Source organism: Sylvia atricapilla, chromosome 20 (assembly GCF_009819655.1).
Source record: "Sylvia atricapilla isolate bSylAtr1 chromosome 20, bSylAtr1.pri, whole genome shotgun sequence".
NCBI classification, from domain to species: domain Eukaryota; kingdom Metazoa; phylum Chordata; class Aves; order Passeriformes; family Sylviidae; genus Sylvia; species Sylvia atricapilla.
Genome location: NC_089159.1, coordinates 548673 through 564965, shown reverse-complemented (window position 1 = coordinate 564965; position 16293 = coordinate 548673). Strand labels below are relative to the sequence as shown.

Here is a 16293-nt window from a genome sequence, read left to right as displayed (position 1 = left end):
GGGCCATGGCCAGCCCTGAAACAGGGAGATGCATTTGAGGTGAAACCTAGGAGCACGTGGAACTGCACAAGTGCTCAAGTGAGACTGCCCGTGGCCTGGACTGACTGTCATTCGGTAAGGCTGGAGGGCCACAGAGGCACAAGCAGCTCTTGGGTTTTTGTGGTATCTCCTGGCTTTTTCTCACCCTAAAAATCATCAGGAACCCCTTCAACTTTGCCCCTGCTCCCACAGGAGGAGGAAGGCCCTGGGGACTCAGAAGCAGCAGCATTCTAGTAGACTGAGCTCATGGAGTCAGGAGTCCTGCCTTCCTCTTGGGCAACTGGCTGTCCAGAGAGCTGGGGGATGGGAGCAAAGAGGAACCTCCTCACTCATGATGCAGCCAGAGTTTCAGTTTCTGGTCATTACTGACTTGTACAAGGAAGGAACTGAGAAACTGCACTGTCTGTTAGCAGAGATTGGATACGTTGGTACAAAGCACACTGCAGGAACAGTACTCCTGTTGTTCAGTGTGGTCAATAATTCAAGTACCTTCAGATTTAGTAAAAAAAGTATATTTATCATTTTTCTTCCCTTTCTTACCCATAGACTAGTTATGCTTCTCATGTCACTTGTATGTCACTGGTTGGCAGTAACTCCTGGTGCCTCCTGCTGGAGGCTCTTTCCTCTGTGAAGTGTGATATGTGAGATCATTGCTAAGTAGTGGGAAAAAGGCTTTTATAGTTCAAAAGAGCCAGACTAGTTTGGTTTGAAGGGAAATAGTGCAGTATTTGGCCTCTTCTATTTTCATAGGAAATTTGATTCCCAGTGTGAGTGGGTTTTTTTCATAGTTTCCTGGAATTGGTGGTCTGCTTTTAAATGTAAGGTAATATGACAGAATGGTTTGGGTTGGAAGAGACCTTACAGACCCATCTCGTTCTACCTCCTGCCATGGGCAGGGACACCTTCCACTATCCCAGGTTGCTCCAAGCCCCATCCAGCCTGGCCTTGGGCACTTGGGATCCAGGGGAAGCCACAGCTTCTCTGGGCACCCTTTGTGCCAGGGCCTCCCCACTCTCACAGGAACAATACCTTCCCAATATCCCACCTAACCCTGCCCTCTGGCAGTGGGAAACCATTCCTCTTTGTCCTGTCCCTGCATCCCTTGTCCTAAGTCTCTCTCCAGCTCTCTTGGAGCCCACTCAGGCACTAGAGATGGCTCTGAGGTCTCCCTTCAGCCTTCTCTTCTCCATGTGAACACCCCCAGCTCTCCCAGCCTGGCTCCTGTACAGACGGGCAGCAGCCCTCAGAGCAGCTCCATGGCCCCATAAAGATAAGAATTAAATGTAGAAATATATTGCACAAGTCTGGAGTCCTTTCTGACTTCCCATTCCATTCTCTTGTCCTTTTCTGTCAAGTGCATGGCAGGATCTGAGAGATGACCTGAAAGGCCAAGGATAATGATTCCAACCTGGGCACAGCAGGAGCAGGGTGGGAGCCGCTGCCTCCCTGTGGGAATCACATCTCAGCAATGACTCCTCAGTGCTGGCATTCAGCTTGGCCTTCTGACGTGTGGATGTCAAAGCTGACTTAATTCTGGGCTGGGAGGAAATCCCTGAGCAAAGGAAAGCCTTGGGCAGGTATTCAGAGCTCTTCTGAGCGAACACAATTCCTGAGTGGCAGAAGGAGGGGGATTCCCAGCTGGGGTGTGTTGTGTGAGATGTTTAGGTAATCTCCAATTGCGCATTTGTTGGCATTTGTATTTCCCCTGAGGAGGAGAAAGGTTAAAATTAATGGTGGCAAAATTTACAGAAGACCTTGAGCATTCCCAGAGTTCTGACATGCTACAGGGGACTGGCAGAAATCAGGTTTGGTTGGTGAGCTCTCAGCCATCCTCAAGCTACACTGAAATACTGAAGATACCTGTTTAAAGTATCATTGTATTTAAAAAACATTGGCACATGCAGATTTCTGTGTTGCTTCACAGAATCCCAGAATGGTTTGGGTGGGAAGGGACCTTAAAGCCCATCCCACCCCCTGCCATAGGCAGGTTGCTCCAAGCCTTGTCCAGCCTGGCCTTGGACACTGTCAGGGATGGGGCAGTGGGAGGCTGCTCAGGCAGGTGAGTGGTACCAGGACAGGAGTGCCCAGGGCTCAGCCCATCCCTGGTCTATCCCAGTTTAATTGTGGATAATTCCATCCCTTCTGTGGGGCTGGAAAAGCAAAGCAGAGGCAAAATGTGGGCAGATGAGAGAGATGTTGGTGATCAACTGATCTTGTATTGGAGATACCTGAAAACTTTGAGGAAGGGTCTTCTCCTCCATGGAGCTCTCAGGATCACTGGAAGCATCTGGTCCTGTTGGAAAAGACCTTCTTGGAGCAGGACCTTGTTCAAGTCATGCTGCTTTGCTTTTCCCTTCCTACAGATACCTCCTGTGATGTCCTTCAAGCGGGGCAAAGCTGGCAGAAGAACCTGCTGGTTTTTCCTGGTACTTGGAGTGTTTGCATCCTGTCCCACCTCCCAAGCAGGACCCAATTGGATTTAGAGAAGTTTTCCTCCCAGGACTCCAGTGATCTTCTCCAAATACTCAAGTTCCCTGTGAAGGATCTTCCCCAGGTCCTTGAATCACAATGACCAAATCTGTCTTCCTTCAGCTCCCTCCTGTGTTCCCTCGAAGTGTGGGTTTTGTACTTGCGGGGCACAGGCTGCTGTGTGCTTATGTGACATGTCTTGGGGGCTGTGTTAGTGAATGACCAAAAGGGTTTGGTGTCTCCCCCTAATGCTGAATCTGGTTTCCAGCAGCTCCTGGAAAAGGCACAAAACAGAGGTTGGCAGGGATAGGTACAGACGGGCACTGGCCTTGGGGGTCTTGATTTTTTTCTCCTGTTATGTTCACACTGGAGTACCATTCCTGTAAATTAAACTTCTTAAATAACATTGTATAAGCTAAACCTCTGCTCTGGGTTGTCTCCTCTTTGCTGCAGGTGAGAGTTGTGGAGGAACAAGAAGAAACTGAACTGTGATTGAACCAGGAGGGTTTGGACTGTGTCTGAGGATGGTGAGTCCATGTTCTATTTCCTCTCTACAGGATGGACATTGAGGGGCTGGAGTGTGTCCAGGGAAGGGGCTGGAGCCCCAGGAGCAGCTGAGGGAGCTGGAAAGGGGCTCAGCCTGGAGAAAAGGAGGCTCAGGGGGGACCTTGTGGCTCTGCACAACTCCCTGACAGGAGGGGACAGCCGGGGGGGGTCGGGCTGTGCTCCAGGGAAACAGGGACAGGAGGAGAGGGAACGGCCTCAGGCTGGGCCAGGGGAGCCTCAGGGTGGGTTTGGAGAAATTTCTCACTGAAAGGGTTGTCCAGCCCTGGCACAGCTGCCCAGGGTAAGGGTGGAGTCCCCATCCCTGGAGGGGTTTTACAGCCCTGTGGATGTGACACTTGGGGACATGGGTTTAGTGGTGGCCCTGGCAGTGCTTTGGGGACAGTTGGACTCAACTTTGGGGACGGTTGGATGGTTGGATGATCTTAGAGAGCTTTTCCAACCCTAATGATACCATGATTCTGGTCTGCCTCTGTCCTCTATGGGTGGTCTTGTTCTCTGTGTGTCCAAATCTTGTACTGCTGCTAAATGTAGGAGAAGAAATACAAGAATGAGCAAGAAGAATGGAACAGTATTGTGTATTATATACAATAATATAATAGAGAGGATTTATCACTGTCATCAAGATGCTGTAAGCAGGATACATTTATTCCTAAACCTCTTATTGGAATATATTTTGGGAAAAAAGTAAATAAGACTGGAACCCCCTTCTGTCTCCCTGGACTACTGACATAGTCATCCAGTTCTTGTAGTTTACTGATTTATTTTTTCTTTAAAACTTAGTGCTGGGGTTTCTCATTGTGTTCCTCTGTCACCTCACAGTGAAGGATTTCACACCATGTTAATAACTCCTCCAGTGCCACCAAAGGAGCAAAAAATTCACAGGAATTAGTCACAGAAAAATGTGGTAGCAAAGAATCTGAACCACAGCCAAAGCAGCCAGATTGCTGATAAACTCAGATAAAGGACTTCTAATGCCTCCAGCAAGAAATAACCCAAAATGCAAGGGATCTGCTGGGAGGAAAAAAGCTGGAGACTGGAAACGTTGAAAGATTTGCTGAGAGTGTCCTAAGGGGAGTAGTTTGAAGAGGGTTGATCTGCATGTGGGCAGAGCCTGAACTTGCTGCAATGACATGGATCAGCACCAGTTTGTGTTGTTGGGGAAGGGGTGCTGAGGAGAACTGCGGAGACAGACAAGGGCTGGAAATTCAGATTGAGGACATGAAAATTTAGGTTAAACATGTTTGAAAAAATAAATTATAAACATCTGGCAGAGTGCTCCAGGAAATTGTGATGTCTCCTGAGGGATGTTCCCGATGTATTTTGTAACAACTGGAATAGGAAAGGAAACCTACTCTCTCTATTAGTTGAGCTCTCAGCTTGAGTAGTTACACACAGCATTTTTGCTGTAGCCCCTGTCCTCATGCTCACTGGTGCTGCCTCAAGATCTCCCATGCTTCCTGCTGGAAGGGCTGATCCCTGTGCTGCAGGGTGAGGAACTTGGTCTGGAGTGGGGAGGTGAAAGTCCTCGCCTGTCTAAACCTCATAAAGGATCTCACACTTAAGCTTGGAGCTGCCCTGGTGTCACATTGGAGGTGTAAAACCCAACAGCTTCTCTGGGTGGATTGAGGTGAGAGGGATGCAGATGTATCCAGATACGAATTTAAAAAAAAGGGAATGAACACATGGAAAATGCATCAAAAATCCCCCCAGGAAACCCAGAGAAGGCCAGGTTGGGCCCCCTGAGGGCAAGGCTGGTCAGTGAATGCTGCAGGGGAGCATGACTCAGGTGTGTGACCTCACCTGGCAGGACCTGCAGCTCAGGGACTTGGTAATCCAGAAACAATTTATTGATGTTATATGAGCCCTTGGTAGGTTTCCCTTCCATTAATTCATCAGGCTTTTAAAAACCAGATGAAGATTTGCAGTTGTGTCAGAGGTGTGCTGCGGAGCACCTCTCGCTTTGTTTTGGAACCAGCCCTGTGTTGTTTTGGCTGGTTCTTTTATTGGGAATAACAATAAAAGTGTGGTGCTGCCTGTGAGCATCTCGTGCCCTTCAGAATTTTGTAGATTTCCACACATTCCTCTTAGACATCTGAAGAGCTCTAGTCTTTCAAATTCTCTGTAACAAAGCCACCTTTAGTTCTCATCACCACTCTCTGGATCTGTTTTGGTTTTTGGTTTTGGTTTGGGGATTTTTCTGGGTTTTTTCTTTGTTCATTTTTTTCTGTTTGTTTTGTTTTTGAGTGCAGAGACTGGAATTTTGGATTTACTAAAACATGGAAGCTTTTCTTTTCTCTGAACTCCTTTCGTGTGTCTGGGCAGACTTACTCTGACCTGACCCTGCCCACCCTTAGGTGTAATCATTCAGTGTTTGGTTTCTTCTACAGGAGAGCGTTTTCTGCTCCTTATCAGTACCCAAAGATACCTTAACTGTTTCAAATGCCCTTCTGAAAGGGTTTTTCTATATTTTACTAAAATGCTCCTTTGATTTTTTTGAAAATTATTTTTTCATTTTGGAAAAAATAAACCAACCACCAAAAGCCCCTCCCATTTCACCCACTGTTTTGGGACGAGACTATGGGCTTTTTGTCTCCGATGGCAAGGGAGACAAAAAGCAAGTTGTAATTGCAAGCTGTAGAAAGAAGCACTTACCTCCACCCCCTTACCTGAGCTTCTGTCAGCAGCTGAAGGCAGAGAGAACTGATGGAAATTCCTGACAGCCACCTTGGAGTCCTTCTGGGACCTCTCTGGAGAGTTCTGGCTCCTGAGTTAAACACAGAGAGGGCTGGAGGTGGGCTGTGGGTTAAGGGGTACCACGGGGCGGGCTGGAGCCCTGTTCCCTGCAGGCAGGCTGAGTGCTTCCCTAACTCCCTGTGCTCCTGGCAGGCTGAGGCCACAGCATCAGTGCCCTGTGGCTAGCAAGGGCAGGCCCAAAAGCTTTGCCCTTAGTCAGCAGCACCCCAGATGTGCCTCACCAGCTGCTCTCCCCTTTCTGCTGCTCCAGATGCCTGGTTTAGTGTTAACAGCTTGGATTGCACAACTCTTCTCGCTTTTCCCCAAAACTAGCTGCTGATGGGAATGACCTTGAAGACAGCACTAGTGCTGGTTTAATCCTTAACTCTGGCTAATGGAAACCTAACGAGCACTTGGTACCTTAATACATTACTTAAAACTAATCTGGCAGGTGGGTTGGGGCAGGTGCTGTGCTGGCAGCTCAGTGTTCAGCTCCCACAGCAGCATTCCCTCTTCTGACTGCTGGGATAGTGGCACTGTAGGCATCTGGTTCTTACCCTGCAGAGGTGCCCGTGACTTATTCGAGGTGGGCATTTGGAGCCAGCCCTCGTCCCCTCATGCTGGTGCATGGAGTTGACAGCCCATGACTTGTCCCCTTTTGTCCCTCTTCTTAAAGGTTTCTTGCTGCATATTCATTTCCATGTTCACCTCTGGGTACCTTTCTGAACAAATACCAAATGCAGTATTACAGATCTATAAGCTCTTCCATCATCCTATCCAGATTAAAAGATAACACCCACCATCCCAGTCCTGATTTATGGGGTATAAAACATAATTTCTCTTTGTCCAGGTTTATGGATTTATTTCCACCTCAGGCTCAGCAGCTTACAGTTCACCCAAAAACCTCCCTAGGCTTTGAGGAAATGAGCTATTTACATAGGGGGACCTGAAACAAAGATGCCCTTTGTGCAACAGAAGTAGGGGAGGCAGAACAAGAAGTGCCTTTGGCCACAGCTCATCAGTCCCAGCATCAGCTTATGGAGAGAGAGAAAGAAATACTTGTCTGAGTGCAGCTCATCTCACCCAATGTAGGCATCTGCCAGGCAGAAAGAATAAATTTTAACTTCTAGAATGAGATAAATGATGCAAGTCTCTCCCTTCCCCATCTCACCTGGAAAAAAAGATCTAGATAATCTAGATAACTAGTTCCTAGCTTGATCTTCACTGAAAAAAAATATTCAGAACTGGAAGGATCTAAAGTAGAGTATCCTGATGGTCCCTCTGCTGTTGGAGCCCCTGATGTCAGAGCTTCCCTGGCTCCCGCTGATTTCTCATGTCCTGGAATTCCCTTCCCAGGGCAGTCACCTCCTTCTGCCAATTTTTCTGTTGGTTTCCTCCAGCTCGAGGTGGATCAGGGCAGACTATGCAGTGGATGTGCTACCAGGGACAGGGCTGTGCATGCAGATTTCTGCCAGCCCTTGCCTTCCCTCCTCTCCATCTGTGGGGTGATGCCCCGTGCTGGGGTGAGGAAAAGCCCACCCTTAATCTGTAGAAGGCATGGGTGTGGTATCTTCTGCCTAAGAAGGGAATCATTTTATTTGTGGTGCCAAAAAGGAATAGAGGATAAAGCTATGCCAGGGTTGGGAAGGTGGGAAGGGTGTACGTGTCTGTGGAAGACTGAGTCAGGTGTGCTGGCAGCTCCATGCGGTGAATGGGACCAGTTTTTCTCTTAGAATCATTCAGTGGTTTGGGTTAGAAGGGACCTGGCCAGGTGGGAATTAGCTGCTCCCTGGCCCACACTTTCCCAAACTTGCAGAAGGCTGGATCAGCCACTGGCAAAATGATTAATTTCAGGATGCTGACTGGCTCCAGACCATGAGAGAGATTTCAGCATCCTGATGCCTGTCCCGTGCTGCCAATGCAGATTCCACAGGCATTGAGGGGCCAGATGTTCCTTGTGAACCCTGTGCTGCAGGCTGGGCTCCTGGTGCATGCAGGCATGTCTCCATAGGGAGTATCATTTCCTTTGGAGGCTGCAGTGCCTTGAGTGCCAGTCCTACCTTGCCGAGCACTGGGTCATCTCCAAGCCCCCAAATCCCTTTTGGGACCTTCAAGAGAAGGCTGCAATTTACTTGCAGTGTGGATCCAGGGATATCTTGAGGGCTGGGAGGTGCAGTACAGGAAGTGGGCAGTGCTAGGGGCAAATCAATGCCAGCTGCCCTTATGAACATGCTACCCATGTTATATTCAGCTCCTCTTCGTCAGAATTGAGAAACACTTGGAATGGTTGTTGGGAGATAATAAGGGAGAGTTCTCTCTCTCCCTATGTGAACACACACACTGAGAACACTCAGAGGACCCCAGTTCTGTGAAATAACCTTCTCTTCCTTGGTGATTTATGATAGTGGAGCAGAGCCCAGCTGGGGAGGCAGCCGAGGTGGCATTAAGAAATCCCTCTGACTAAGCCAGCTAAGGACTCTGGAGCACTCTGCAGTCCTGTGCTGGGCTGCCCAGCACCACTCCTGCCTTTGCCTGGGTCACTGGAGGAAAAGGAGGGGAGGTATTTTGGGAACTCTTGAGGGAAGTGAAAACAGAGTCTGAATCAAGTTCCTCTTGAAAGTCTGTGAAGCCACTGAACCTCAGAGCAAGGTTTCTGCTCTGCACCAGGCTCAGTGCTTCGGCAGAAGTTTCCAAGTCCTGCATGAGTCTTTTTCTGATACTAAAAGTGCAAAAATATTTTGGTGAAAGCAGAAGTTCTATTTGTGGATGTTCAGGTCAGCTTAGGTTGGAAATTCAGAGTACTGATCTGAGGAACAGCCCTTTGACTCTGCACAGCTGCAGCCTAGAGAGGTTACAAAGGTCCTTCTGCAAACAATCCCTGTGCCATGCCCTGAACTGAGCTTTGGCCCTAAAAATCTCACTGTGGGTTGGAGCAAACCTCTTACCTATCTTGTCTGTGGTTTTGTGTGTTCTAAACTCTGGTCTTGTGCTGTGTGCACTTAACAGCAATGTGTGCTCACACTCTGCCCAAGAGACTCACAGACTTCGGCTGTTCCCCAGACATGCTGTGTTGCTTTTCTCCTGATACATGTCAGAAAAAATCATAAATATTTGCCTTACAGTGTTTATAGCCACATTTTCTTCCAGTATAAAAGGTTCCTTCAGCTTTAGTTGCACTGGTTTCTCAGCATTCCCTCTAGTAACCCAGGCAAAGGTCACCTGCAGGGAGCAGGGCACCCCTCTGGCCACTTACTTTTGGCCAAGACAAATCTATAACTTCATCCATAACCCTCTGTCCTTATGTGTAGCCCTCTGTTTGTGTCCATAACCCTCTGTTCTTGTGTGTTGATTTGTGGTTGCCAGCTGGTTCAGGTGCCCCAAGGATAGGCAATGCCTGACATCCACCCACTGTGCTTCATGTAAATGGCAGAGTGAGGCAGAGCAGGGGTGAAATGGGATTTCATGGCTTATCTCCAGGTGTGGCTATGTGTTCTTCTAAGTCTTTTATCCCAAGTAGTAAAGCTGGTGTAACCATGTGAGTCCGTGGGATTGTTTTGTCAGCAAGGGAGCTCATGGAACTGAATTTTGCCCTGCAAGTGACAGCATGTCTGGGTGTCACAAAGCTGTCCCTTTAGCCAAGGCAGCTCTGAATAACCTAACCCTGAACAATTTTGCAGAGAAATGCTGAAGTCTTTTATCTGACGTGAGAAAAACCCTTTGAGATCCCATTGGTATTGCTGGGGAGAGCTGTCTGTGGTATCTGTGGGGCAAACACATCTAAGAGGAGCTCAATGGCTACAGGCTGTGCTCTGTTTGGATTTGTGTTTTGGAAGCAAAAAAGTTGGTGTGATTTCAACCAGATAGTGGGGCCTTTGAGGATTGGTGAAGAGTCAAGTTTTAATTTTGCATTTTAACAAAGATATTCGCCCTCTGACTCAGTGGTCAGGGCAGAGCAGCAGCTGATGGTAGAAATGGAAAGGGGTTTGCCCAGGAAGCTGCCTCTGTGGTTCCTGGAATAGGCTGTGACCTGGGAGCTGTTTGCTCCTGGGCTTGATGAACAGCAGGTAGTAAAGATGAGCTTTTAGGGGGCTGGGGTAGGGAGGTGGGTGCTCGACCACAGCATTTCCTGTACCCATGGCCTTACCCTGCATCTGTGAGCACTGCCAATGGAAGCTGAGGAAACTTCAGGGGAGCTAAGTGTCCAAATGATTAGCAAGAGGAGCCTTGTCCACTCCAGGGCCCTGGCTGTACCACACGGGTGCTGGTGGGAGTCAGGGATGTGCGACTACTCCCTGGTCACATGAAGCTCCTGGAAAGGAGGACCTAAAGTCTTGGGAGTGTTGAGTGGTGAGATGCAGCAGGGCAGCCCCTTTATCCTCATCTCTCTGTCCAGGCACAGAGGGCTCCAGGAGGATGGCAGCTCAGGGGTGCAGTGGCAGGTCTCCTGGCTGGCCTCCTGGGAGTGGGGCCGAGGCTGGGGCTTGGCACCAGGGCAGAGGGCTCAGCACTGGAGTGCAGGGCTGGGGGTCAGTGCCGGTGCAGAGGCTTCGCGGCAAAGGGCTTGATGCTGGGCTTGAGGGGTCGGCACAGGGTTGAAGGGCTCAGGGCAGAGGGCTCGGTGCCAGGGTGGAAGGCTCGGAGCAGAGTGTACGGAGCTGGGGCAGAGGTCTCGGAACAGAGGGCTCAGTGCTGGTGCGGAGGTGTGGGTGTGGGGTAGATGGGCTGCGGCAGAAGGCTCCGTGCCGGGCTGGGGGGATCGGCGGGGGGCTCGGAGCAGAGGGCGCGGTGCCGGGGCACGAAGCCGCCTTCCCGCTATTGTTCTCGGCGCTCGCCATCAGTGCGGCACGAGGCAGGAGCCGGCGGTGCAGCGCCATGGGCCGGGAAGGCCGCTCCGGGCCGAGGAACGGGCCGTGCCCGCGGGCCCGCCGCCCGCTCCATTTTCTGTCTCGCCCGTCACGGAGACGCTCAGATGGCAGAGCCGCGCTCGGCGGCCCTGGGAGGGAGGTGGAGTCTGCTCGTCCTCCGCCCGCCCTCCCTCCATTGTCAGCGGCGGCGGCGGCGGTGGCACCTGCTCGGGCCGCCGGCGGCCGGGATGCTCCTGCCCTTCCCGGCGGAGCGGGGACGCTGCCGCAGTGCCGGGGCCGCAGCTCGCAGCCGGAGGGAGGAGATGCTGCTTGTGCCTGCCCGGCCCTGTTGCCGCCCCTGGAAATGAACATGAGTCTGCCAGGCCGCGTCTCCTGCTCCATGCTCAATTGCTTTGTAAGTGCTGCTTTTTATTCCCCTTCTCTCCTCCGTGAAAGCGGGGCCGTAAGCCAGCTGCCGCTCTCCAGCTCACGTGCCGGCGGAGGCATCCTCTGGATCTGCCCGGGGAGAAAGGGGATCCCCTTCCCACATGCCGCCGGAGGACACCGTAGCCCGTCCCTGCTGCCCTGGCTGGGCCCAAGGGCACGGCGGTGCCCGGCGCCGCGGGCTGAGCCCCGGCAGGCCCTGGACCCTGTGCTGGGACCCCCGGGCTCTGCGCCCTGCCTAGGGCTGGGAAATCACCGTGCTAGAGCAGCCGACTCCGGGGAGCCCCGCGCCCCCTCCCTGGTGGCGGCTGTGCAGGACCTCTCCCGGCTGTGCCGTGCCGAGACGGGGGCTGCGCTCGGCGCCTTTTGTACTCCCAGCGAGAGGGGGCTTCCTGCTCTGACCCTTCCTGCAGACCCATCCTCAACCCCCCCAGGACACTCCTGGCCAGGTGGGCTCTGAGGGCTTCAGGAGGCTTGTGAAGAGAGCAGCGTGCTGCCCCCCGCCCCCTGGGACAGGCTTGTGGCAGGAGGGGATGCTCAGCCTCTGCCCGCCCTTCGCTGCAGGCGAGGAGGGACTCAAGGACACGCAGGCGGGTGGAGAGCTCAAGCTGCTCTGTTCCAGTTCCTGCTGCTCCCTGGGATTTCTCTGCGAGCTGCAAAGTGACGATGGGATAGGATCTCTGCTTCCTGGCTGCCGCACCGGCACATGGGCATACACCTTCCCTTTGTGCTCTCCTGGGCTGGTGCCTCAGCCTCGCAGTGAGCCACTGGCAGGAGGGGTGCCGAGCCTCCTGTGGTCTCCAGAGAGCATCGGCTGTTGCTGGAGCCGGTGCTGCACCTTGTGTCTCTCACAGCATGGTGAGAGGGGCAGTGCCTGTTACTCCAGCTGGGGCTGATTCTAAGTTTTATGAAGGCTGTAACAGCATGTTACATCTGTGCAGGTTCTTCGGATGTGGGGTGGGAGTGTCTGGCTGCCCCTGTCTGAGGTCCAGGGAGCACCTCAGGCCAGGCTGTTCCTGCAGATGCTGAGGCTTCAGCCCCTGTCAGTAGCACAAGAGGATTTAGCATCATTTTAAATATTCCTGAGCCAAAAGGATTGGGATCTCCTTTCTTCAGGTTGAAATTGGGATTCTGGCTTTGGTGACATATCCAGAAAGATATGTCATTTTAAAATATTACTCAGTGCTTACAGAAAACAGTGTTTCCTGGTAAATGCTATAACTAGAGTTAGAGAGCAAGCAGCCTTCTGAAGAAAACATTCACACACCAAATACATGTGGAATTAGCACCAACCACCCTGGATTCCCAGCAGTGAGCATCTGCAGCTGGATGTCCGGGTGCCACTCATTTGGGCAGCAATTCAGTGATGTGACAGGGCCTGGGTGAGGGCTGGTGAAAATTGTCACCAAGAGTTCATACCAGAGCACAAGGAGCATTGGAACAATGCGCTGAGACACATGGTGGGATTTGGGGTGTCCTATGCAGGACCAGGAGTGGGACTTGCTGATCCTTATCCCTTCCAACTCAGGATACTCTGATTTTATGAAGATTCTCATGTTCCAAACTAGGACATACACTCCACTTGTCAAGGATGGCATGTGCAGGTTCCATGTGACCTCTCAGACCTTCCTGAGGCCTCTGTGAGGTTTCTGGGGTGTCCATCTGAGCAGGCTGGACACGTCTAGCTGCCCTGGGCTCGGTATTGGCACCAGTCAGTAGAGCCTGTTGTGAATTATGTGCACTGGGGTGCCGTTGTTGTAGGGTTGTAGGTTGTTCACAGTCGTATCTTCTCCAGAAGATTCAGGCTCTTCCCAGATTTCTTTGATGTGGCAGTGAAAAAGAAAGCTCCCAAAACAAAGCAGTCCTTAAGAGGAAGAAGAGTAGGCTGACACTGGACTGTAGGCAGAAACCCTCTGTGTCATGGTGTCCCTGCTCTGGTGCCATGGAGCAGGTAACGGGAACAGCTGACATGACAAGTTACTGTCAATCAGTCCCCTGTGGCCAAGGTGTGTCTGCTTAGCTTTCCAAACACCATTCAGCTGAAGAGGCAGGACTTGGTGGCTTCAGCATTTCACTGTGCTGTGGGCTCTCTGCAACAGCCAGAGAAACTGCTGGGGTCTGGAGGCAGAACAGGCATTTCCATGCACTGGTACCCCAAGCTCCTGCGGTGCCAGGAATATCCAGCAGCTTCAATTTTTGGCTTTCACAGCATGTGCTGTGAGGCTGTCTGACTGTGTGCTCTCTTTACAATGCAGGGTGAGGAAGGCCCTCCCAGTTTGGAGTACATCCAGGCCAAAGACTTGTTCCCCCCAAAGGAGCTCATAAAGGAGGAGGAGTCACTGCAGGTAAGGAAGTAAAAACACCCAAACAGCTCTGGGAAGTGGCAGGCTGGGCTCTGCAGAGCAGCTCTCCAGCCCAGCACATCCTGGAGGCTATGGGTGGGCTGGTGCCGGGGGCACATTCAGAGCAGCAGGTCCCTGTGCATAGGGGCCGGGCTGGCTGTTCCCAAGGCCCTATCCCTGCCTGCCCAGCCCTGCAGCCTGCATCCAGGGAGATTTGTGGGACGGGAGAACATGAGAGCTGTGCTCTGTGCAGCCACAGCATGCAGCTGCACTGCCTGCTCTCCCCTGGAACACCTTGCTCCTGGTGTTTTCCTGCTGCACAGCGGCTGGAAGAAGGAACCTCCATATGATTCCAGCCTCCTGCTGCAGAAAGCCCTGGGAAGAGCCCCAGGTGCTGTTGCTACTGTGCAGCAAGGGCAGCATTCCCTCCTGGGAATTGGTGCTTCCTTTAACATCATCCAGTGCTTATTGTCCTCCTCCTGGGGCTGGAGCCAGGCTCATCTTGTTCTTGCTGCAGTGTTTGAGTTTGTTCTGAGAATGTCACTGCCTTGGCAAACACTGCTGGGGAAAGCAAGGACTGAGAGCTAATGGCGTGAAGGAACAGCCACAGGCTGGGGAGTTTTGCAGGGTCAAGGCTGCCAGGCAGTGTCTTTGGGGCCTGAAGCTGCTGGGGCGACTGAATTGAGACTTCTTGAGAAGACCAGACTCTGCCTTAGTTTGCTGCTTGAAGAAGTAAAGTTCAACACTCCCAAGGGTAATTTGCCTTCAGTAAATTGTTAATTTATTGTAGAACTGAGTGTTCAAGGCCAGCTTGGATGGGGCTTGGAACCTGGCCTAGTGGAAGGTGTCTCTGCCCATGGCAGGGCGTGGAACTGGATGAGCTTGGGTTGGGAGACCAGCACAAACCATTCCAGGATCCTGTGACTTTAGAAGGACGCCATTAGTTGATAATAGGCTGTATTGGGGCACCTGCTGGTTTATTCCAGGATTTCCCTCCGTCGATTCTTGCAGCCTTACCAGCCCCTTTCTCTTCTGTCTCCCTTCTGTTGCTGTGTGAAAGAGCCACGTAAGCAGGAGAGACATGCCAGATAAAAACAGCTCTGGCAAGCATGCAGAAGTCAACTGCAGAAATAAAGAGAGTATATTCTCTTAGGCAAATAATTAATATTTTTCAAGAGTGTTCGGACAGATGCCAGGCTAAGGTGGTTATTTTTGTACAAAGAAAGGAGAAGTTCTTAGTACAGTTGTCACTTGAAGTCTGAAATCCAGGAAATTCAGGTTTTTATACCCAAGCCATAGAAACAACTTTGAAATAAAGAGAAGGTGGTCTGACTTGTACTAATTACAGTACAATGAATTGTATCATCAGCTGCCCTGTCTGGCAGGTTTCAGCTCTGTCTGAAATGATAAATTGTCGTGACATTTTTTGCATAATTGGTTACCGACATCACCTGGTGTCGGTGGCATTCAGGCAACAGGAGAAGCCTGATTAGCTAAGGACAAAGGGACTCGGTGAATTTTAGGCTGTTCTGCCTTCTTTTTTTTCTAATATAAGAAAAGGCAGACTTGACTGTCTGCCAGGATCCCGTGTTAAAAATAACTATGGCATGTCCAGACTGACAGGTTAAAACAGACACTTGATTATGGAGATATTTAAAAAAATGGAATACAGGTAACTTTAATGAAGCTTTCTTGCTTGTTCAGGACAAGGTTCCTCAGTCATACAAATAACTATACACGGGGAATCCCTGAGAGCCTTGTTAGCAGAAACTAGGTACAACTTTGATTCGTTTGCTTACCTGGATGGTACTGCTGAATCTCACAGGGCTGCTGAGGGCCTTATTTAAATGGCACAGCAGGATCACACATGTGACACTGCCCTGGGACAGAGGCTTCTTTCTGATCAGTCACAGAATCCCAGAATTACTGAGGTTGGAAAAGATCCCCAAGACCATCAAGTTCAACCTGTGGCTGATCCCCACGCTGTCACCCAGCCCAGAGCATTGAGTGCCACATCCAGTTTTCCTCAGGTGCCTTCAGGGATGGTGACACCACCACCTCCCTGGGCAGCCCCTGCCAGTGCTTTCCCATGGTGCTGGGCTCTTTCAGAGCTGTGCAGAGCACTCCCCTCTTCTCTCTGAGCTGTTCTGCATTCGTGTCCCTCTCCATGCCTCTTCTGCCAGGGCTGGTGTCCTGTCTCTGAAGAGCAGGGACCATCAGTCCCTCTGTCCCCAGGCCACCCCTCGCTGCCAGGTGTGCATGGCACACAGGTGATCCCTCAGGAGGTGCTCACTGGCTCCACAGGCATCCTTGGGGAGAGCTCAATGTGTGAGGCTGGGCAGTGGAACCGCTGCTCTCTGTGCTGCTCTCAGGGGAGCACCTTGCTGGGTGTGGTTCCTTGGGAGATGCACTGTGGAGGCAGTGGGAAGAGTGGCTCTGGAAATTCCAATGTACAAAGTACCTGTGTGACCTGACCTGGTGCTGTCTCTCTTCCAGGTGCCGTTCACTGTGTTGCAGGGTGAGGGGGTGGAGTACCTGGGCCATGCCAATGACGCTGTGATCGCCATCTCCAACTACCGCCTGCATATCAAATTCAAGGACTCTGTGATCAACGTGAGTCTGGCTCTGCCTGCACCATCACCTCTTGCAGGGTTTCAGAGCATGGAGGGGTGGGAATACCCCTGGGGGTTGTGGCACAGGAAGAAGCCTCTTGGAGGATGCCAGGCTTGGGTGCGCAGTTGCTGTTTTGCTGCTGTATTTAAGTGTGAGGATGGGGTTTTCCTTTGGATAGTAATTAGGTCTTTCCTTTGCTGTTTTCCTTAAATTCGAGCAATAACTTTGGTGGTGTTAAGGCT

The 16293-nt window shown here is 51.3% G+C and overlaps 1 protein-coding gene across 2 annotated transcripts in view; it reads left to right on the top strand.

The window, feature by feature from the left end:
• MTMR4 (myotubularin related protein 4) overlaps positions 1–16293 on the top strand; it is a 61829-nt gene that overhangs the window by 17654 nt on the left and 27882 nt on the right. Inside the window, exons 2-4 of one of the 2 annotated variants that reach the window (XM_066333118.1) lie at positions 2962–3035; positions 13352–13441; positions 15935–16051. In XM_066333118.1, the coding sequence (XP_066189215.1) occupies positions 3033–3035; positions 13352–13441; positions 15935–16051 (210 nt within the window). In that variant the 5' untranslated portion in view covers positions 2962–3032. Of the gene's footprint in view, positions 1–2961; positions 3036–10985; positions 11068–13351; positions 13442–15934; positions 16052–16293 lie in introns of those variants that run through there. The other variant, XM_066333119.1, reaches the window with a different exon arrangement.